The 25,585-nt window shown below is 29.7% G+C and overlaps 1 protein-coding gene across 2 annotated transcripts in view; it reads right to left on the minus strand.

Annotated features, from left to right (window-relative positions):
- Positions 1 to 17,697: 17,697 nt before the first annotated feature.
- Positions 17,698 to 25,585, minus strand: part of LOC107441938 (DNA-directed RNA polymerase I subunit RPA2) — a 79,620-nt gene continuing 71,732 nt past the window's right edge. For both annotated transcript variants that reach the window (XM_043048096.3, XM_043048094.3), the window contains 2 exons: positions 23,260 to 23,418; positions 17,698 to 19,890 (listed from right to left, as the gene is read on the minus strand). In XM_043048096.3, coding sequence (XP_042904030.2) covers positions 19,642 to 19,890; positions 23,260 to 23,418 — 408 coding nt within the window. In that variant the 3' untranslated portion in view covers positions 17,698 to 19,641. The remainder of the gene's footprint in view (positions 19,891 to 23,259; positions 23,419 to 25,585) is intronic.

Raw genomic sequence — 25,585 nt, forward strand, 5'->3', positions numbered from 1 at the left:
AATCGCTTGTAATTATAATATCGTATTGTAAATATTGAAATTTAAAAACCGATTAATAAGTACCAAATAAATGATCAGAAAAAGAAGCATGCGAATTTCAATGGAATGGATGGTGTTTTTAAAAGAAACGTAAACAATCTCGAGCTCGGAACCTACTCTAGTTCCGGTTAAATAGTTTGCAGCTGCTTACTACATGTTATTCTGATAGGCGATGTTTTCAAACGGATAATTTTGTTTTCAATAAAAGAAATAAATTAGATAATTTCTGAGCTCAAATCTGCCGTATTTCATAAAATATTAATGTTATTATGAAATTCTGGGGAGTTTGGAGTGAAAATTTGTTTTAGTTATTTTGTTATTTATTATTAAAAAAGGTGATATGGTCGCTAGATTTTGAATAACTCGCTTTTTTGGCAGTCTTGATTTGGCCTCTTTCCATTTGTTTATTACTGTTTGTTCGTGTTGCAAGCTGTGCACCATCTTACGTTAGTGTTAACACTTTTAGCATTGTAAACACAAGTATTGTTAGCATTGTAAACATAAGTAATCAAATACATTGTTTACAAGAATCTCAAAACACAATGATGCCAAATGGCTTTAAAATACAATTGAAACAGTAACCCGGAAATTTAGGCAGTACCGAGTTTGCAGCTTTCCCAAGTGTAGAAAACACCATCCATAGTTGCAAATCGGGCGCATCAGAAAGTGATAACTGTAATTCGAAATTCACGTATTCTAACATGATGTTTAAATATAAATAATCTAAGAACCACGTGAAAATTGTCAAAAATGATAATAGCTGGGAAAGTTACCGGAAAACTGGAGATTTTTACGGAATCGTAACGATTCAAGCGCGTCAAAACGTGATCACAAGTATTGGCAATCGAAATGGGCTGCAGATGGCGTAGAGCAGAACTCTTTACCTATGGCAACACTTCACATGCTTTCGATATTAGCGTGTGGAAAGTCATAGAGGAAGGAAGTACGTTAGTTTCTCTCTTGATTTTCATATACATTAAAATCTTTTAAGTCGGAAAACTATATGGAACTGAAAACTACATTAAACATAGTTCTAAAGAAAGGTACTTGATACTCCATGATACTTTTCTTTAGAACTATGTTTAATGTAGTTTTCAGTTCCATATAGTTTTTCAAGTTAAAAGATTTTAATCTATATGAAAATCAAGAGAGAAACTAACGTACTTCCTTCCTCTATGACTTTCCACACGCTAATGGGGAAAGCATGTGAAGTGTTGCCATAGGAAAAGAGTTCTGCTCTACGCCACCTGCAGCCCATTTCGATCGCCAATAAGTGCAGACGATAATTTAAGTTACGATATCAGGCACAAAACCAACTTTTTCTAAATAAACATAACTTCTTTTCCTCAGATTCGGATTTTTGACCCCAAAATATCGGGGATAGCTTCAATCTGGAAAATATTGTCCTGATAGTTTCGTCAGAAGAGGGGTACGAATTCTGGAAATGTTAATAAAATTTTTTGCGTATTTCGCTATATCTCGAAAAAATTTTAAGTGCATTGAAAGTTTTTTGCACACAATTATAAAATTCGTTAGTCCAAAAATAATTCCAAGCAAAAAATACATTTTAGTAAATATTTTTTATTTTGTTTACTAATAATTGGCGATCGAAATGGGCTGCAGGTGGCGTAGAGCAGAACTCTTTTCCTATGGCAACACTTCACATGCTTTCCCCATTAGCCTGTGGAAAGTCATAGAGGAAGGAAGTACGTTAGTTTCTCTCTTGATTTTCACATAGATTAAAATCTTTTAACTTAAAAAACTATATAGAACTGAAAACTACATTAAACATAGTTCTAAAGAAAAGTATCATAGAAATTTTAAAAAATATTTTTATTACATAAAAAGGAAAAATATTAAGAAAAGGGAAATTATCGTAGTACATTCCTATGCAACTGAAAAGAGGAGGAGAGGGCGATTCGGATAAAAGTGATCACTCAAATACGAAATTTCGAATTTGAAAAAGCGTGTGGAAATTTCCGAAAGAAGTCAGAAATTGTTGTCGGTTTACAACGGAATCGTCGCAATTGCTTAAACGAGTTCATAATTGTGTCGTAACAACATCATTCGTAACCATAATATTAAGCTATATAAAAATGCGAAAATGATCGGAGGAAAAAACCATGTGAATTTTTGAGGGAATCAGAGTATACTATTTTTTTAATATTTATCCACATAGAGGCGAGTATTAGAGGATCAAAGAGCATACGGGACGGAAATATTCAACCAACGCGGCGTTTTGCAAACTTCGCGTAGAATGTAAGGTGATCGGTGTTCCGAAAAGTATATTCCGCAATACTCCAGGCATATCTCGAATTTCTCCGGCAGCTACTGCGATTCTTGCAACCAGCTCCTCAGCATTGTCAACAGGGGTGTCATAAACCAGTGTTTTCATATGACCCCAGAAATAAAAATCAAGACATTATAGGTCGGGTGACCGAGGAGGCCAACGCACTGGACAGCCACGTCCGATCCACTGTTGCCCAAATGTGACATCTAGGTAGTTACGAACATTTCCGCTGAAGTGGGCAGGGGCTCCATCGTGTTGGAACCACATTGTCTGTTGTGTCGATGCAGAAATCTGTTCGTCTCCCAAAAGTTGTGGCAATACTTGCTGCAGAAAGATCAAGTATAGTTACGTCCGATTAGACGAAACGGTAACAGGTAAGGCCCGATGAGGTGATCTCCTATAACACCGGCCCAAACATTGACCGAAAATCGAGTCTGTGCTGCACGATGTCGTATTGCATGCGGGTTCACCTCCACCCAGATATGGGCGTTATGCGTGTGAAAATTTCTTCCCTTGTGAAGGATGCCTCATCGGAAAATAAAACTTTAGCAGGGAAAAGGGGATCTGTAGCACACTTTCCAAGGTACCACTGTGCGAAAGCAATACGAGGGGCATAATCATCCGGCTGCAGTGCATGGACACGCGAAACGGATGCATGCTGTGATCTCGGAGAATTCTCCAATCGCTTGAACGGGAAACCCTTCGTGCGCCAGACTTCGAGTACTCCTATTTGGCCAAGAGTGGCGCTAGACTTAGCCCGACAGGGGGGCTAAGATAATTTTGAAAATAAGCAATAATTTTTAATATACGAAAAATAATTAATATGACATAGACATATTTGTTCTGATAAAAAAATTATCATGACTCAAATATTAACAAATAAAAAATATAAAAGTGATATCTGAATAAATAAACAATATATGCACATCCATCATAAGATTCTACAGTGTTCTCAATTAAATATTCTACTCAAACAATAAAAAATTTATGCACAACTAGAAAAAATTCCAAAAATTCGAGCTTACTACTACTAATGTTTAATTCCGTAGCCTTGTAATTTTGAACCTAATCCAGCAGACAAGAGAACTCCAGGATCAAGTAGTGGAAGAAATTTTTGCATTCGTGGAGGACGTTTTGATAGCCCGCATTTGAGTTACATGGAGAGGAAAACCACGAAATCCTCCCACGGTTAGTCTGATACCAAGGGAACTCTAAGAAATGATCTGCTTACCATTGAGGATATTTCACGTCTGCACTGTGGTCGGTAAAAGCCGGGTGTGGAATTCATATCACTCAGCCATCACTGGGATTCGAACTCGGTGCACCTCATTCGGAGGAGAATGTTCTATCCCTTGAGTCCAACTTTATTGAGTAATAACTCTGCGGCAGGTACCAATTTTCCAATTTTATTGATTGGTACCAATTTTATTGATTTACTTAAATTTAATCACCTTCAAAATGTAAATAGTAATTCAATCGTAATTTTTGTAGAAAAAAAGGGAAATAAACCGTTTTTCCTCTAAACCTGCAATGAATGCAGAAGCAACCACGAGGGTTAGTGAGCAAAATGAACAGGTAGCGGAGCCTTCCAGTTCTTTAAATAATTGTTAAATTACTAGTTATTAACATGCATACTTAAAAAAATACGAAAAACATTTTTCAGTATTAAGAAATAATAATTAAAAACCGCCATCAGCTGGAATAGAGCCCCCGATCTCACAGTTTTGTGTTAGATTTCATAATCATCAGCCCCAAATATACAAACCTGCTTTGCGGATATTTTTTTAAATTCAATAAAATTAAGTCATTTGGATACTTGACATTCTTGAAAAATGCTTTCCAAATTACCATTTTTAACGTTTATAACAAGTATCTTCAGTTCATTTAGAAGTAAACCATAATTCGGCTTATCTTATTCATTTTCAGCTTATGTATATACACCAAAAATTATTCAAAACTAGATTAGATATAACTCAAGGACTGCAAACTTAACTGTCGGATATAAAACCTTATTTAAGATTGAAAATGGTAAAACGAGGAAAAATCTACATTCCTCGAATTAAATATTTTAAAAATAGTCTGTTTTTAGGTTATAATATTCGTAATTACCTTAATAAACTTTAATCGTAATGTCGGGGTTCCGCCGATGGAAGACATTTAATATATACACACTAACGCTTTATATCAATTAGTTTTAGAATTACAATTATAGAATAATTATTATAAGATTATTATAGAATTAATAATTATTATAGAGTGAAAGGTTTTAAAAGACAAATATTTGTTAATGTTTAATATTTAATCTATGAAAAAACATAACACATATTGAAATCTAACGAATAGCCCCTAATAAATTTCGTGACAAAAAAAAAAAAAAATGAAGCTTGATTGATTTCCGGATTTTAGAAACACCTTCTAGTTTTACTATTCAATCAAATTGGTTTCGATGTCGTTCATCCCACCTGGCTCACTAGTGATTCAGCATATATTGATATCATTTTTGTTTCGTTCTTACTTAATATTAATTTGCTTGCGACAATTATTTTTTTACGTATTAATTGTTTAAATATTAATTGATTTTTGAATTGACAATTTCAATCATCTCTTAGGTATTTAAAACTGCAGCATATCACATGAAAATATTAAGTATATATCATTTTTACAATAAAGTAAAATGAAAAAGAATTCTGATCCTTAGGAACAGATATTAAATAGTCTCATAATCGAATGATGGAGCATAATTACCTTTTAAACAAATCAAATTTTTTTTTTACCTTTTAAACTAAAAATTTGCTTATTTTTATATAACTTATTAATACTCAAATTATTCAAAAGATGATATGACAACGAAGTTTTTTTTTTTTTTTATTCAGTCATTTATTTACGTTTTTTCCACTTCTTTATTTATTTTTATTTCATTAAATTAAATGCACACTGTTAAAATAAAAACAAAGCTGTCAAATTTTTATATATAGTTTCGATTTATAACTTTAAGAAATTGCTTCGACTTTGATTAGGAAATTTAAAAGCCTTATTAACTTTAAACACATAATAACAACAAAAAGGAATTAAAAATAGAATGATCAATAAAATCTTAAGCTAACTAAATTAATTAATTTCGTGTACGAACTATAATATTACAAATTAAACATATTTCATATTTAGGGGACACATGGGAAATTTGATCATACAGGAGTTTTAGACAATTTTTTTCTCATGTTTTAACATTTTTTTAGCTGATGATCATTTGATTTCAATGCTCTATTAAACAAAATCATATGTTGTTTCTGTCTATTAGCAGTAAGTAAAATTAAAATTAAATTACATTTGTTATATCAATTTTATCCGGAACAGACCAAATCAAGAGTTTTGGCAAACATGCCAGTCAAAGAGGGAACTGAATAGTGGCCCGCCATTTAAATAAATAAACAAAACAAAAAAATCTCAATGTATATATAAAAAACTGCTCAAATCTTTCACGTTTTGATTGATTTACCAAAATTGATTTACTAGAAACATTTGCTTAATTCCATGTGAAAGATTTATGTCTTCTTAATATCCTACAAAAAGTTGATATAGAAATTCCTATTTCATTCTCTTACGATTGATTTGAAAAATAACAGAATTAAATCAACTACAATAATTAAATAAAGTAAACAATTATGCTAGTTGAAACATTTAGGATGATTAAAGGAAAGAAAGCTTTTATAATAAATTAGAAAAAATATCTTCTAAATTTTGTAAGAGAGAAAAATTCGAATGGAACGAGTCCCAATTTAAGGACAGTATGGAAATCTCAAGACAGTTTCTAACAAGACCCTCCCCCTATCTACAGCCCTAGAAATGTTTTCTTCTTAGAAATTTATGACCAGAAATCAAACAAAAGGGTGTTTCTGTGGATATCTGATATTTCCGAAGTTAGGAGAAAAGAGCCCCTAGGCAATATCAAGAAGCTAAAAACATATTCTCACAGTGTAAAGTGAGGAGGCTATTTAACAACTCTGTGGGTGGTAGCTACGAAAGTGGGGATATTTTCATCAGTAGAAAAAGCGTTTTATTGCTCTTTTGGTTAGAAAAGTGAAGAATAACAATTATTTTATGTTTGTAAGCACTTCGATTAGATTTTGAAAGGCATTCAACTATGTAAAAAAGAAAAAATAATCTGAATAAAACTTTAAAAAAAGAAGAAAAAGTGGGATCTGGTGGCCCTCTTGAGTTATAAATAATAAATGAGTTAGAATTTAAAAAAAAAAAAAAAAAAACAATTAATGCAATGAGATTTTAGACTTTTCGGGGGCCCCATCAGAACTCGGGGCCCTGGGCCAGGGCCCATCCTTAAAAACGGCTCTGGTTCAAAATTACAAGGCTACGGAGTTAAACTTTAGTAGTCGTAAACCCGAAAATTAGATCAGCTGTTCAACGACGGATAGAATAAAATAAAATAGCAAGATATACAAATTTTTATATTATTTTGTGGAAGGTAATTTTAAATTGTAAAATACAAAATTTGAATAAAATTGATTGAATAATTAAAGATAAATGAAATTTAAACAAACCGACGTTTTTAAAATTTGAACTCAGAAACTAATCGATCGATTGCTCTGAAAGTTTGTGTTTTGAAATTAAAAGGATGTAAAAATATGTAGAGCATACAATTCAATATATTTTATTATTATTTAATAAACTAGTAAAAAATAACAAATAATTATTTAAAATTATTTTTGCTTAAAAATTTGTGCATTATTATTTTTTTTTTTTTTTGTAATTTAATGTATACATTTTTCAATACACTCAAGAAGTTCTCGAGATAATGCGCAATAATCGAAGTATGAAGTTAAAATTAAAGGACCCAAACTTTCCATCTCTCTTTTTGCCATAACTTTGGACACTATCATCTTCCAGATTGCGGCTGTTTCCGCATTTTGAAAATTAAAAACCTAAAACTAAACTTTTGACAAACTTGCATGTTTATCCTGAACAAAATGCGCTTTAGTGCTCTTTCTCGTAAAAATATGGTATTGACTCTTTATACGTGAATATACGATTAAATCAAAAGTTAATCAAGGTGTTCCCTTTTTCCATTTCATACACTGTACATAAAATAAGTCAATGAGAATCTATTATGTTGATTAAGATATATTTTAAGATATTGAATACGGACAGTTTAATTGTTTCTCTGAATCAATCAACAATCTTTTTACTACTAAGAAAATGATAAAAAAAAAATAATAATAAATTAAATCTGCCAAAAAAATTAAAATAAATTACAAATATTTTGTTACTGCTTGTTTTTCTTTTTTTTCCGACTGCTTATTTAATGCGTTGATTAAAATATAAACCTTGAATCCGAATAAGTAAATGATTTTTCTCATTTAAAAGTATTAACAAAAATGAAAAAATTAAAACTGAATTTTTTTTATTTTATTCTTTTATTTTCATTTTGCTCGAAAATTTCACAAAGCAATTATGTGATCCCATAAACCATTAATAAACATGTTACATAAAAAAGAATTTGTTAAGAGGACCTGCCTCTCTCTCTCTGTCCTTCAGGCTTTTGTCAGTTATTCTCCCAGTAAACAGGGGTGATTATCTATCCCCTCCTCAGTTCTCGAGAAAAAAGAATAGCAGTTAGAAAGATAAGTTTCAAAGAAAATCAAGATGTGTTTGAGGGGAAAGGATTTCTATGGGTCTTCGAAAAGTTCAACCATGTCTAATCGATGAGCAAACAATGTATGAGCAAAGTTAAGAGTAGTGCAGTGAAACTACAATTACACAGAATTTACAATATATTTTACTAAATTTTGTTACTAATTCTTAAAAATAAATAAATAAAAAGCCAACTACAAAAATTTTTATTAGGCATTTGTAAATGAATTTTTGACATTTTTTTAGAAAAAAAAATGTGACCAGACTATTTTCCCGACGGGGGTGCTCCTGCCCCCCTACTGGCGCCGCCCTTGTGCAATTTATACTTTGGTAAAGACAGATTAGAGCTCCATTGGCATCGGGGTAACTACGAGAGGTTTGCACAAATGCAAATTACTTTCGCTAAAAAAATTCTCCTCTAAGGTGAATGTTAATTGGTTATATAAACAAAGTGTTCTCGTTTTTTAGATTAAATGCTAAAAAGATGAAAATAAATAAAGCATATTCACTAAGTAGATTGGCTGTTCAATGCCAGAAATTTGTGAATTGGTAATCTAAATTATGAGAAATGAGAGCCACTTAACAAATCATGATCGTGAAAGATACCATAATCTTTTTTCGATTGCCAAAAAGTTTTTTAAACAATTTTATAAATTTAATTTTTTCATGAAACGACTGCTCATTTTCTATGAAAAAATTGGAAATAATTTATGTGTTTCAACAGCTATAGATATTTTTTGTATTAAAATTAAAAAAATACTTTTATTTAGTCTTAGACATAACTTCAGATGCAACAAAATAACATTTTGACCACAAGCAGCACTAATTAAAAGAATTCTTTTTTAAACCAATTTAAATGATAAATACTCAACAATTACTCAGCGAATGTTGAGCTCACGCTGCTTCTAAATCCTTTTTGGACAGTTTTTGAATTAACAAGGCAAAACTTGAAGCCTGTGTCCCAAATTGAGGTTGCTAAAATTTTATTTCATGATTATCTTAAACAGGGGTGATTGTGAGCTCAAGTCAGAATTCCGGAAATCTTCTTGAGTTTAAAAAAAACAGAAGAAAAAAAAAAAAAAAAAAAAACAGTTTAAATTGAAAAAAAATTTAAACAAGGTTTTTTCCTTTTTCTCAATATTTCTTAGTTTACTTAAAATATATTTAAATTTTTACACATACCTGTACCATTTACACATACCTATGATGACCCGGAGAAGTAATTAAAATTTACAAATATGTCTTCCTTTCTTGAGTTTATGATTATAACAACTATTTACTGATAAAAAATGAATATTATATCATGAATATAAGCTAATAAAGTATTTCTCTGACTCTCCCTTACAAACAAATAAAATAAACTGTGTTTTTAAGTTCCACCTTTGAAAATTTGATTTCCTTAAACTTCTGTGATCAATGATTTTTTGAAACATCTGGACCTTCGATCTCCGGATCACTGTTAGCGAAAAATCCGGATTTTTTCCGGAGCACAATCAGCCCTGCTTAAATATATGCTTTTTAAAAAATTTTTTTTAACGAAATAATATTAATTGAAAACCATTCAAAATTCTCCATAAAAACAAGTCAAAAACCTGAAAGCTTGTTTACTCAAGTTCACTAAAATGCCACTTACCAGTCTCTCTCTCTTCTTATCTGTAATATTAGAAACCATTAAAATATATTTATAATTTAAAAGATTAACTTAATTTTCTAGAACAGTGGTTACAAACTAGCGACCCACAAATCGTTTTTTGTGGCCCGCAAACTAAAATATATTAGTTGTCATTTTTTGCGGACAATTTTTGTAAAAAATCCATATGGGTTTATAATACTTTTCTTTCGTTCAAAAAAAACTAATTTCATCGTTTCAGTGAAATTTAACATACCAAAGGAGCAAAAAATTTTTTTTCTCAGGTTTTGTAACCAAGAAAATATTTATTCAAATACAAAATTAATCCTGTATGTTGCTTAAAAATCCACTTCTCATTTTAATTTGTAATTCAATACGTTTGTTTTGTACAATTTGATATAAATCTGACAGTAATATTTAATGTTCCTTCAAACATAAGAGTCCTATATAAAATGTTGACAAAGTTGTGGCCCGCCATTTGACTGGCGTTTTAATTGCGGCTCCCGGCCTGATGTAAGTTGGAAACTACCGTTCTGGAAGAAAGATATTGACACATTTCAGAGGAAGCCTGCTTGATGGTCTCACTCTCTGGCTGCAGCTTGGGTTTTATTTTAATTTTATAATTGCAAATAAGAACTAAAATTATATAAAAATCATAGAGGTACTTTTATTTCATTAATATATATAATCTGAACAAATTTAAAAACATTGCATATTTATACAATCACAAGGTTATCACAGTAAAAAGTAATAACAAATCTGAAGGAAAATTATTCATAATATTAATGGGATAATGTAATGAAATAATAATGTATAATCTTAAGGAATATATAGCATAGCAATAGCAAATAAATAGCATAGGGCAGTGGTTCCTGAATTTTTCTGTTAAGAAATGATCGAACACTGCAGCATTATATAAAAAAAGCTTATTAGTAGCTGAGAATATACTAACAAAAAAAAGAGGACTATTAATTTAAAAATATATTATGTGAAGAGTGACATTTTCAATATTAAGAATTTGTTCTTGGTATATACATAAGCTAAAAAAAATAACTTTTATAAATGTTGAGAATAGTAATCAGAGAAACTTAATCCCATTGTTTTATTTTTTGAAAAAAGCTTGATGAGAAATAATGAATTTTTTATAAATGCATATTTTTTTCATGATTTATTCGAAACAGTGCTATTGGAAAAAAATGTTTTTTTTCTTTGGTATTTTACATAAATAATTTCATGAAAACAACCGAAATATTAAACAAATTATGAATTGTTGATTGGATATTAAATATAATCATTTCTGGTTAGAAAAAAATTCTAACTTTTGGAGCCCTTGTAATCCTTTTGGGAACCGCTGGCAGAGTACCAAGGTGAATGCTGCAATTTACATTGACTAGTCACAAAAAAGCAGCAATGCAATGTCACATTAGTAATTTCTATAATAGTGCAATAGTATAATTTTATTTAAAATATCAAAACTATTATAACTAAAAACCGAAAGCAGAAAAGAGTTCCAGAAGGATCAAGTCATAAGTCATTGGCTTGCATTACTTATATCAGGGATGAGATTCTTCCGCGGATTCGCGGATTTCCGCTTTTTCTCAGATTTTTCCATTTTTCCCGCTAATTTCCGCTGAAATTTTTTTTTGCACAAGTTAAAATATTTTATGAGGAATTTAATTTTCCGCGGAGCGAAATTATTGAAGTCCTCATTCCTCCCTCTGAAGTTTCTCTAAAAATCATTTCCTTGGGATAAAACTGGTTGACCTTTATACGGGGATGAGATTTTTTTCGCTTTTGTCTCTCGAATTTCAGCCTTTTTATCAAAAACTCAGATTCTCTAAAAGTTTCGTTATTTTTTTTAAATTTATTTATAAATATCCCGTTTTTTTTTTAAAAAAAAATTCAGTCGTTGAAGTCAAATTATTATATTTATTTACGATTTTCAAAGAAAAACAGAAAATTCAAACTACGTCCTAGCTGCTAATCCTTCCGCATGCTTACTTATATTAGCTATTTTCTCCGATTTCACGCACAGAAAATAAGATTTTTCGTATTTTTTATCCGTCGGCGCGATAGCTCGTATTTTCGTAATTTAGACGTCGCTGCTTCTTGTATTCTGGAGAGAAAGCAAACAAAAAAAGCGAAAAAAAATAGAGGTGGATTTGTGGTGAAAATATTTATTTGCTCATTCAATTAATCTTGTAAATTTTTATTTATAGTGTAAACAAAAAACAATTCAAACAAGCCTTTTAGAAATCCCAAGTCCAGACTCTGCAAATATCTCGATTTTTATTCACGCGATTTTATTATCAATCATCGATTTTCGTATTTACCTGATTTAAAAGTTGCGCATTGCAATTCTTATTTACGCTTTTTAAATATCGTACATTATGACTCGTATTTACGTGATTTAAAAATCTAATATCGTGTTTTGAATTTTTGCATTTTTAAAATCGCGATTTTATTATCAAACATCGATTTTCGTATTTACCTGATTTAAAAGTTGAACGTTGCGATTCTATTCAGGCCATTTAAATATTGTACATTGCGATTCTTATTTACGAGATTTAAAAAACCAATATCGCGATATGTATTTACGAGCTTTTAAAACCCTATGTAGCTACGCGAGCTTAAAATCCAATGTCGTGATTCGTTTTTGCGGTTGTAATATCGCGCGATTTTAAAATTATGCATCTTGATCTAAAAATTACTCATCATAATTTGTATTTTCGCATTTTTTAAATTCGATGTAGAGTTTCACATTCACGTGATTTAAAAGCCTCATATCGGGATTTATAATCACATGGATTACAAGTTTAAACAAAAATTTGACAAAAAAAGTGCGATTTTTCTATATATATATATATATATATATATATATATATATATATATATATATATATATATATATATATGTAACATAAAAAGCTTCAATTAATCTTTTTATGTTAGTTTCTTCGTTATAAAACAACTCCTAATTTATTACTACTTAATTCTTCGAATCGAAGCACTTTATGATACTTTTAAAGAAACCACATCCTGTTTCTAAATCTATTTTTAGCCAACTATACATAAATTTAAATAAAGATATTTTTCCTTTTAAGCCTTGTGAGAATCGCGTGATATATTTAATTAACCAATAGTAATTTCTGAGTTTTCCCTCTTTTCCCTAAATATAGACATTTTAGGATTTTTTGCAAGATTTTCCCTACCAGAAAGACTGTTTGCTGGAGTAAACATCACTTTTTCGCTCCCACTCAACTAAGAATGATCAAATAAACGTTACTCTGATTTAATTAAAATCCTGTGTCTGTTTTCCTGCTCGGTCCGACTGCATCATTTTACAAGCCGGCAGGATTCGAACCTGCGCGGGGAAACCCCAATGGATTTTGTAACATAAAAAGCTTCAATTAATCTTTTTATGTTAGTTTCTTCGTTATAAAACAACTCCTAATTTATTACTACTTAATTCTTCGAATCGAAGCACTTTATGATACTTTTAAAGAAACCACATCCTGTTTCTAAATCTATTTTTAGCCAACTATACATAAATTTAAATAAAGATATTTTTCCTTTTAAGCCTTGTGAGAATCGCGTGATATATTTAATTAACCAATAGTAATTTCTGAGTTTTCCCTCTTTTCCCTAAATATAGACATTTTAGGATTTTTTGCAAGATTTTCCCTACCAGAAAGACTGTTTGCTGGAGTAAACATCACTTTTTCGCTCCCACTCAACTAAGAATGATCAAATAAACGTTACTCTGATTTAATTAAAATCCTGTGTCTGTTTTCCTGCTCGGTCCGACTGCATCATTTTACAAGCCGGCAGGATTCGAACCTGCGCGGGGAAACCCCAATGGATTTTGTAACATAAAAAGCTTCAATTAATCTTTTTATGTTAGTTTCTTCGTTATAAAACAACTCCTAATTTATTACTACTTAATTCTTCGAATCGAAGCACTTTATGATACTTTTAAAGAAACCACATCCTGTTTCTAAATCTATTTTTAGCCAACTATACATAAATTTAAATAAAGATATTTTTCCTTTTAAGCCTTGTGAGAATCGCGTGATATATTTAATTAACCAATAGTAATTTCTGAGTTTTCCCTCTTTTCCCTAAATATAGACATTTTAGGATTTTTTGCAAGATTTTCCCTACCAGAAAGACTGTTTGCTGGAGTAAACATCACTTTTTCGCTCCCACTCAACTAAGAATGATCAAATAAACGTTACTCTGATTTAATTAAAATCCTGTGTCTGTTTTCCTGCTCGGTCCGACTGCATCATTTTACAAGCCGGCAGGATTCGAACCTGCGCGGGGAAACCCCAATGGATTTTGTAACATAAAAAGCTTCAATTAATCTTTTTATGTTAGTTTCTTCGTTATAAAACAACTCCTAATTTATTACTACTTAATTCTTCGAATCGAAGCACTTTATGATACTTTTAAAGAAACCACATCCTGTTTCTAAATCTATTTTTAGCCAACTATACATAAATTTAAATAAAGATATTTTTCCTTTTAAGCCTTGTGAGAATCGCGTGATATATTTAATTAACCAATAGTAATTTCTGAGTTTTCCCTCTTTTCCCTAAATATAGACATTTTAGGATTTTTTGCAAGATTTTCCCTACCAGAAAGACTGTTTGCTGGAGTAAACATCACTTTTTCGCTCCCACTCAACTAAGAATGATCAAATAAACGTTACTCTGATTTAATTAAAATCCTGTGTCTGTTTTCCTGCTCGGTCCGACTGCATCATTTTACAAGCCGGCAGGATTCGAACCTGCGCGGGGAAACCCCAATGGATTTTGTAACATAAAAAGCTTCAATTAATCTTTTTATGTTAGTTTCTTCGTTATAAAACAACTCCTAATTTATTACTACTTAATTCTTCGAATCGAAGCACTTTATGATACTTTTAAAGAAACCACATCCTGTTTCTAAATCTATTTTTAGCCAACTATACATAAATTTAAATAAAGATATTTTTCCTTTTAAGCCTTGTGAGAATCGCGTGATATATTTAATTAACCAATAGTAATTTCTGAGTTTTCCCTCTTTTCCCTAAATATAGACATTTTAGGATTTTTTGCAAGATTTTCCCTACCAGAAAGACTGTTTGCTGGAGTAAACATCACTTTTTCGCTCCCACTCAACTAAGAATGATCAAATAAACGTTACTCTGATTTAATTAAAATCCTGTGTCTGTTTTCCTGCTCGGTCCGACTGCATCATTTTACAAGCCGGCAGGATTCGAACCTGCGCGGGGAAACCCCAATGGATTTTGTAACATAAAAAGCTTCAATTAATCTTTTTATGTTAGTTTCTTCGTTATAAAACAACTCCTAATTTATTACTACTTAATTCTTCGAATCGAAGCACTTTATGATACTTTTAAAGAAACCACATCCTGTTTCTAAATCTATTTTTAGCCAACTATACATAAATTTAAATAAAGATATTTTTCCTTTTAAGCCTTGTGAGAATCGCGTGATATATTTAATTAACCAATAGTAATTTCTGAGTTTTCCCTCTTTTCCCTAAATATAGACATTTTAGGATTTTTTGCAAGATTTTCCCTACCAGAAAGACTGTTTGCTGGAGTAAACATCACTTTTTCGCTCCCACTCAACTAAGAATGATCAAATAAACGTTACTCTGATTTAATTAAAATCCTGTGTCTGTTTTCCTGCTCGGTCCGACTGCATCATTTTACAAGCCGGCAGGATTCGAACCTGCGCGGGGAAACCCCAATGGATTTTGTAACATAAAAAGCTTCAATTAATCTTTTTATGTTAGTTTCTTCGTTATAAAACAACTCCTAATTTATTACTACTTAATTCTTCGAATCGAAGCACTTTATGATACTTTTAAAGAAACCACATCCTGTTTCTAAATCTATTTTTAGCCAACTATACATAAATTTAAATAAAGATATTTTTCCTTTTAAGCCTTGTGAGAATCGCGTGATATATTTAATTAACCAATAGTAATTTCTGAGTTTTCCCTCTTTTCCCTAAATATAGACATTTTAGGATTTTTTGCAAGATTTTCCCTACCAGAAAGACTGTTTGCTGATGGAGTAAACATCACTTTTTCGCTCCCACTCAACTAAGAATGATCAAATAAACGTTACTCTGATTTAATTAAAATCCTGTGTCTGTTTTCCTGCTCGGTCCGACTGCATCATTTTACATATATATATATATATATATATTCTTGGATTTCCTCTTTTTTACTTTCTGACTACTCTCATCCCTGTTATATTAACAGCATTGATTTGAGAACTGTATAGTATATTTCTAAATCGTCGAAAGAAAAAAAAACATTTTTGCAAGAAATGTGCGTTAAGAAACCAATCCTGAATAAGCATGACTAAAAATTTATTTTTGGTACTAGTCCTATAATTCATTCCAACAAAATAACTAATTTTAAACAGTCTTCTATGATGTGTATTACATCAGTTTTAAATAAAAGCCATTTTTATTTATCGTATAAACTAAAAATCTCATAAACGATCAATATTTTAGTTGTTCACCACGAGGGTCTGAAATAACATATCTATTTTATATTACAATTCTTTTATCTATACATAATAATAAACGTGGCTGTGTGCGTGCCTGTAATCACAATATATCGCCCCAGAAGCCTCGCCCAGGCACGAAACTCGGCAGATAATTGTGTTTTGACATAATGAAGTAGTATTTTTTTTCTTTTTCAAAAATTTGGATTAGTTTTTTAGTTATCAGTCATTTTGTAAGAAAATCTATGCTTTTTCGTCTTCAAAGAGCCATATTCAAAAAACTATTAAAAAATGCATATATTTTTCTCCACTCTTATAAATGTATGCTAATGCGAACCTTACAATTGAAATATTAATTTTCGACAACTTAAACCAATAATATACGAAGGAATTAATTATTTAATTGTAAGGTTCGCATTAGTTTACATTTATGAAAGTGGAGAAAAGTTTAACTTTTGTATTAAAAATGTGGCAACATATTCGATACGTAAATAGAACGCTTCGCTTTGATATATTTGTCGCTGTTCATCTGGATATGAAGACAAAATTGCAGGACAGGAACACTTTAATTGTCCACTAATCTTCAGATTTCCTGCTATGTTTTAAAAAACTTTATTTGTGAAAACCTTTAGCGTGGCGGACAGCTGGCCGCCTCAGGCGGCTAGTACTAAATAAATGTTCAGACAGGACCACTAAAACCGTTCACTATATTCCAGGTTCATTTGTATTAATAACACAATTAGAGTTCAAAACTGAAGTTTAGTTAAATAAACATCAGCAATGCTTAATAAGCTTTTTTTTTAAATCTATATAATAGATTCGTATTTATACAGAAACAACATGCACTAAATAAGATTTAATAGGTCATCTAAAATTGTGTGTTTGAAGGACAACAAAGAAGCTTTGAAAAAGTACTGTTGCTTTAGAGAGCAGTGTGACAAAGACATTTCAAAAGCATTTGGCACATAAAAAATTGTCATAAAATATCACCACAAAGAGATAAAAATCTTCGAGATCAAAATAAAAGTCATTTAGTAAATTGTGTCCTCTTTAATTGTCATTTGATATGAATTGTGACATTCTGATAATCTTAAACTTATTGAGTTGTATTTAAGAAGGACATTAATTTTTGGGCACTTTTAAGGTAGACAAGTTTGATTTTAACTCTGTTGCTAAGAGATGACTTATGTGTATTGTAGGAATATACTTTGCTTTCATTTATAATATAATTATAAATACAATAATATATTATAGAGTTTTCATAAAGATCAAGAGTAGAATTTAAGACATGCGAATAAATCTGAATAAATCCTTTTTTCAAAAATCATCCTTTTAAAAAAATGTCCACTGTTCTTAATAGCATATTTATTTATTAATTTTAAGAAAAGCATAATTCCCCCCCCCCCTTCAAATTACTGAAGAACTGAAAATTGCACAGTAGATTATTTATTGAAGTGCCCTAATTCTGGTAAAAACAGAAAGCACTGGCAGTAATATAATAATACATATGCAATTTATCCTATTTGTCACTTTACTTGTGATAACAATTGGAAAAATTGATTTTGTGAAAAGAAAATAATGTTTATTACAAGGAATTACATGTTACGAGGAATTAGTATATAAATTACACCACTGAAAATTGGTTTTCATTGAATAACAGAGAAATAATTGTGCTATTATTTAAAATACCCTTCACTGATTTCAATTTGGGATCAACATTTAAATATGTAAATTATCGTAATTGTACATAAATATAAACACATTAAAACACAGTGATTAAAAGCTTTACTTTGATTTATGAAGCATAAAAAACATCAACACATCCATTAGCTTTTAAAATTTGTATCAAACAATAGTGACTTCATAATAAAACCAATTTAAGTTTTTAAAAAAAAAAACAATATTCTTTTGGTTTGATGACATAATAGTCTCAAGTTTCATTATGTATAGACAGGATTAGTGATGACGTAGATCATGACGTGTACCATCATCCCCTTCCTCTCAGTGTTCCAAACATTGTCTTGAACACAATCCTTAATATGGCATTTCCCATTAAGCGCAAAGTGATGCATGTTTCTCGTCATATTTTTATGATTCAATAGCTCATTTAATCACATTAAAGAGTAAGTTTAAATAGGAAATAATCCATTTGATGCAATAGCCTTATCGATTTTTAGTTTAAGGACAATTAAATTCATAAAAAAAAGATAAGAACTGGTTATTAGTTTCGGTCTCGAAAGATTGTTTTGACTTTTTACAGAATTATGATTTCTGTATGGATTATCATTGATTCAATAATATTTGATTAAAAGACATTATTGAAACTTTAGTATTGCTCTTAATACTTTTTATCAGAATTAAAATATGTATTTTGAGAAATTTTTTCCCCCATCTGAAATAACAATAAATTCTAAATGCAAAAATTATAATGCTAAGTTTTAGAACCATATCTAATACTGTACCAAGTAGTCTCGAGGCACTTGAAATAAGACTTGCACTGACAGAAGTATTTTTTTAATGTATGTGTTGAGTTTATTTTAAATGAGCAAAACTGTCTTTAAAACATAATTTTTTTTCACTAAGAACTTTGTTTATTTTATTATTATATGCAAAAAAATATAATATGAATCTCCTTTTTATGGAAAATTTTATAATAGGATAATAATTATTCAATAATTTCTACAAAAAAAACTGTTTAAAAAACATAACATATTAAGTCTATATATTATCTGAATATCTTAATCTTTCTCTAAAATTCTAATTGTGAAAAAATTAAATATTCTCAAAATAAGATTCTTATAAGACTATTGTAACACATGAGATATACATATGAGTCGTTCGTTACATATTACATAGAACCAAGCAGTCTTTAACTGATAAAGAACATTTTTTTGAAGAAGAATCTCCATTATTATTATTTTGTGCTTACATTTTTAATTATTTTCTGAACTATAAACCCACATGAATAGCTTCAACAGCCTTTTTATCTCACTCAATTAATTTTGATTTCATTAACAAATTAAAATTAAGCCAATAAAAAATTTGACGAAAAGTGGATTAGTTCAACTTCATATGATGACGAAATAACCATAAAAATTATCATCTTTCGCAACCGAATACAAAATAAAGCGAAAAACATAATCTTTTTTTACAATTTAACAAGCCAAAAACTAAAAATAAATGATGCTATTAAATCAAATCGATTATTTTCTACCCAAATAAAGCCCTCAATATATTAAAAAAAATTTCGTTATTAAAATTCAAGGGAAAACATATGTCACTCCAGTTTCAAATGAAAATGCAGTGTTAAACTTCATGTCTATCTACGCTTCGGGGGAGGTGTCGATGTGAAGTGACATAGGACTAACACTGTATTACGATGGGGCTAAATTTTGTTGCAGTCCAATATCCAAGACATTAAAAAAAAATTAAAAACATAATGCAAAATCTTTAACAAATATAAATAAAAAACTATGTTTAAAATATTAAATACACAGCAACATATCATAAAAACTCAGGATTAATATCTGATACTGAGAACTTTACATTAATCCCAAGAGCTGAAAGTTCTGACAGTAGGTAGACAAATACATGAGGAATTTTAATTCCACAAAAAGCAGTGTTGTCACATAGAGGGCACCTATCTAAATCCTCTACTAAATTTATTAGTTCTTCGGCTTCATTTTTCTCCTCAATGGAATAGTTCATCAGAAGAGGTTGTAAGAGAACTCTGCAGTTAGGACATACAGTAACCTTATGATAAAAAAAGTATTTTAGTACGTGCCCAATTGCTTCACATATAAATACACTCACAAAACTCATATATCATCAAAAAATATACATTTTTAATTTCACTAGAACAGGGATGGCGAACCAATGGCACGCGACACACTATTCTGGGCATGCCATTGATCACAAAGTTAACTATGAAGCATATTAACAATTAAATTAAAGTTCAGAAAAAACAAACAAAAAAAAACAATTATTAACAAAACAAATTAACAATTAATGCCAAAAAAAAAATAAATAAATTAATAACCATAAAAAACAAGGTAATAATAAATAGCCAGCAAAAAAAATTTAACAGTCCTGCTTAAACTAAAATCTTACAGCCTAATATAAGTTATTTGTCATCTAATCTGCAACAACAGAATTCACATCCCACTGATGTTACTTTAAGTTGAATTATGTGTATAACTGAGACATTGCAAAATATTTTTTTTTCATAGTAAATATAGAGTTTTGATTTGATAGTACTTAGCATTATTATTTTCCCAATAATCACGAAGTCAAAATTATTTGAAGGCACGTCTATGACCTCATTAACAGTTTTTTTGAAAAAAATGGCACGTTGTTGCATAAAGGTTCGCCACCCCTGCACTAGAATATCAATCATAAAAAACTACCTTAGTTTTCATTTCATTATATTAACATTAGTTCAGTCAGTAATTGTCATTATCATCAAATTTAAAAAGTTATTCTTTATAACTGAGCCTTGATGGTTCCGTGGTTAAGGCACTGAAACTGTTGTTATGAAGAACTGGTGTTCAATCCCTAGTGCCGGCTAGAAGCCCACCCAGCTTCAAATCAATGGGTACCAGCTTATCATTGAAGTAAAAGCAGCCTGCGTGCAATGTTAACATTGCCACTATCACAGTGTTGGTCACAAAATTGAGGAGCCTTAACTTCCATTACCTACAACAGGCTGTTGCAGTAAATTATTACTTACTTTACAGTCAGATGATGAGAGCTTCAGCTGTGTTTATTGTCTACAAAGAATACATAGAGTATTTTTGATTGTATGAGTCCCCTGTTTTAAGATTCAAAATAGTGGATTTTGTATGCATTCAGTTCTTAAGTCAAACCCTAAATCAGGGGTGATTGTGAGCCCAAGTCAAAATTCCAGAAAATTTCTTGTTTAAAAAAAAAAAAAAAAAGAAGTTTAAAATGAAAAAAAATTTAAACAAGGTTTTTTTCTTCTTTTTCTCAATATTTCTTAGTTTACTTAAAATATATTTAAAATTTTACACATACCTATACCATTTACACACACCTATGATGACCTGGAGAGGTAATTAAAATTTACAGTCTTTCTTTCTAGAGTTTATGATTATAACAGCTATTTACTGATAAATTTACTGAAATATTAATCATGAATATAAGCTTATAAAGTATCTCTCTGGCTCCCCTTTACAAACAAATAAAATAAACTGTGTTTTTAAGTTCCACCTTTGAAACTTTGATTTCCGGAAACTTCTGTGATCAATGATTTTTTGAAACGTCTGGACCTTCAATCTCTGGAAACTTCCGGATCACTGTCAGCGAAAATTCAGGATTTTTTCCGGAGCACAATCAGCCCTGCTAAATTCATAGTTGTTAAAAACATATTTCTAACCAAATTTAAAATTCAGTTCTCCAAAGATTTAAATTAAATACAAAAAAATAATCTTCAATAATTTTTCAAAGATATAACTCTCAGTCTTACCTATAAAATATATTTTATACATATATGAAACACTCAGCATGGGAATCAATTTTCTCTCTTTCAGTCTCAATTTATGATGTTTGATCTTTTGATTGTGTTATTAACAATGCTTAGTCTGATGAATTTAATTTAGAAGCTAACATATATAATAATTGTATACTTTTCTTATCTTTGTATTGATTTTACAGATTAGCAGGATGATTGTGAGCTCAAGTCAAAATTCCGGAAAATTTTGTGAATAAAAAAAATAAAGTGTAAATCGAAAAATTAGAAAGAAAAAAATTTAAACAAGGTTTTTTTCTTTTTCTCAATATTTCTTAATTTACTTAAAATATATTTAAAATTTTACACATACCTATGATGACCTGGAGAAGTAATTGAAATTTACAAAAATGTCTTTCTTTCTTGAGTTTATGATTATAATAACTATTTACTGATAAAAAATGAATATTAATCTTGAATATAAGCTTATAAAGTATCTGGCTCTCCCTTACAAACAAATAAAATAAACTGTGTTTTTAAGTTCTACCTTTGAAAATTTGATTTCCAGAAATTTTTGTGATCATAGATTTTTTGAAACGTCTGAACCTTCGATCGCCGAAAACTTCTGGATCATGGTTAGTGAAAAATCCGTATTTTTTTAGGAGCACTATCAGCCCTGGATTAGGTAAATTACTTATGCTCTATGCTCAGAGTATGATTTTGGGGAAAAAAACCTTACTGTCCAAATAATTTACCTGTGACCCCCAAAAATTTCATTGTAATTTAAAGGCTCAAAAAGAGGGCTTAAATTACATTATTACATTGGACATTATTTGAAAGTTTAATATTTTTAAATACCTAACAAGTTTTTTTTGTAATTTTATTTTTTTTCTTCTTATACAATTTCATGTAGATGAAGCTGGATAGTCCTTATTTATTTTTACATTGTTTACTTGAATACTGACTACTACTTAAAATTCAGTTCTCCAAAGATTTAAATTAAACACAAAAAAAAAAAAATCTTTAATAATAATTCAAAGATATAAACTCAGTCTCAATTTATGATGTTTGGTCTTTTGATCCTGTTACGAACAATGCTTAGTCTGAAGAATTTAATTAAGAAGCTAACATCACTGAATAATAATTGTATAACCTTTCTTATCTTTGTATTGATTTTACAGATTAGGTAAATTGCTTATGCTCTATGCTCAGAGTATGATTTTGGGAGAAAAAAAAACTTACTGTTCAAATAATTTACCTGTGCCCCCCCCCCAAAATTTCATTGTAATTTAAAGGCTCAAAAAGAGGGCTTAAATTACATTGGACATTATTTGAAAGTTTAATATTTCCAAATACCTAACATGTTTTTTTCTTGTAATTTTTTTTTTTTTATTCTTATGCAATTTCATGTAGATGAAGCTGGATATTCCTTATTTATTCTTTCATTGTTTACTTGAATACTGACTACTAGACCTAGATCAAGTTTTAAGAATAAAATAAAGTAATTTAAACGTTTTTTAAGCTACATAATTTCTTACGTGGTTGTGGAATAGTTTCTCTTTAAGGTTTCAATCATAAGTCTCTTTTTTTAATTATAATAAAAAAGAATTATACGTCAGCTTACATTTACATGACAAAAAATATTTGAAACTTACGACACACTCATCACTACTATGGAATAATCTATCCATAGTAAGCTCTATTGCACCATGGGCTAAGATTGCATCACGTTCCATTTCTCCAAAACGTAAGGCACCAGAATGCATGTTCACAGGCTGGCGTGTAGCGGGGTCAATCTCATTAACTGACTTGACCTTTCAGGTAGGAAAAAAATAATATATAAAATTCGAACAATGATTCATAATTCACAACTCAATAAAAAGAAAAGAAAATCAAACTACTTAATGCTTCAGATATTTCTCACGAACACAAATTTAAAAATTTGCATGAATTTAATAATTTAAAAATTAATAAATTTAGAACGTTCTTATCCGTTTAGTCTAGAACTGTTTATATAGCTCATCATAATTTTTTTCTTCGTAATTTTGGAACCACTTTTATGATATTATTTATAGAATTTATTATTCATAACTAATAAATACATGTGATGTTAACACATGCTAATTAATATGTAATGTAAATGCATGTTAACAATACATATTAATAAGCCTTTAAAATTCTTATATTTCATAAATTTAATTATTTCTATTCCCTCTTTAAATAAACAAATCATTTAATAAATTTTATAAAGAGCGGATGCGAATATTTTTATTCTCAATAAATATAACATCTAACTTTTCATGCAAGTGTACAACTAATTATTATTTAATATCACAACGGAAAATCAAAATCTATTTTTAACAATTCTTTCTTCTACCACAGTAAATATTAGCCTCCACGTTATCAGGTTTACTTTAATTTTCAACAAACTATTTAGCCTTAAATCTTTCACCAAATTATTTAAATATCAACATGAGGTAAGGTTGGTTGAATTGGCTTTTCTTTCGGCATAATGGATCTCTCCTGTCCTACCAAGCGTTGATTAAATAAGACTTTTAAATTGGCTTTCGATTAGGCAGGTTGCAGGGAATTTATGTCCCATGGCCAATACTTAATCATGTTACATAAAGTTTATTATTGTACTTCATAAGTTCAGTGGATAACATTCTTCTTATTTTACCTCAAGGTCTGCAATGAAATAAAATTTTTATAATGATTTTTATCCTATTTTTACTTTCTATTTCAATTAGCCCACCTGAAACACCAATTGCATCATCTTTCCTTTATAATACAATTTTACATATATCTTTCCTACACCTATTTTTCTTCATAAAAGATTTTCTAACTTCACATGTATGTAAATTAATATATTGTATTTTGGTTGTATTTTAATGTTAAATATGAGTAGGCAATGTTTTCGTTATATGTATTTAGTTCAATATTTGTTACTTGGTTCAGTATTTCTTTAATAAAATAATTATAAACAATTTAAATAATTTTCACATAAAATACGAGTAGAAGCTAAACATTTTTGACAAAAGTCAATTATTAAATGGTCCCTTCACTCATAACCTTTGATAAATCTAAGAGATTACAATTAAGATAATTCAATTTATTTTGAATGTTTTTAAATCAAGTCATTGAGAGAAGAATAATTTTTTTGGAATGACAAACTTGAATAACATTAAATTATTTGTTGCATTTATAATAGAGAAAGCCCCTCACTTCATACATTTTTAAAACCTTGCCTTTAAATAATATTGAGTTTTTCATAAAACAATTAAAGATAATTGGAAATTTTAAAAGTAACAATAAAAAGTAATCAGCAAAAATAAGTAATGAAGTAATAAAAGTTTACAAACATTTCAGGCAACTGTTGTATGGTCCCTCAAAGAAATCTTACAATTAAATATCTTAATTCTTATCTTTATTAAATTAAGTAAATAAAAGGGAGATTGAAATTTTGAGGACATGAAGCTTGGTGATTCTTTACTGCTCATGATCCTCCAGTACAGTTTTAAGGATTATGGTACTAATCTATAAATAGATAAGCTTGAGAAGAAATTAGATTGTCAGTGATAAAGGCGATGGCACTTCAATGATGAAATTAACAAGAGAAATAAAATTTTCTTTGGCTATTAAGCAAAATTTTTTAGAAATGTTTAGTTAGTCCCCATGATCAGCAAAATTTTAAGAGACTTTTCGGTTCGATTTCAGAAGGCAGAAAATGAAGCCTGGAATTGAGAATCTCTTGTAAAATGCAGCAGAGTTGCACCAGAGAGTGCAAAAATTATTCCCACCGAATCAAGCTCACTATAAGCACATGCAAACACACAAGTATGCCATTAAGCATATAAAATGATTGGCACTTTCATACCCTACAGACTAATGGTACTCCAAAGTGGATAGTGGCTGAATGAATTGTGAAAACGTTGAATAGAATGTGCATAATTTGTGGCTAAAATTGACAAAGTAAAGAAA

This window comes from Parasteatoda tepidariorum, chromosome 7, assembly GCF_982258835.1.
Source record: "Parasteatoda tepidariorum strain Cologne lab strain chromosome 7, Ptep-v5.0, whole genome shotgun sequence".
NCBI classification, from domain to species: domain Eukaryota; kingdom Metazoa; phylum Arthropoda; class Arachnida; order Araneae; family Theridiidae; genus Parasteatoda; species Parasteatoda tepidariorum.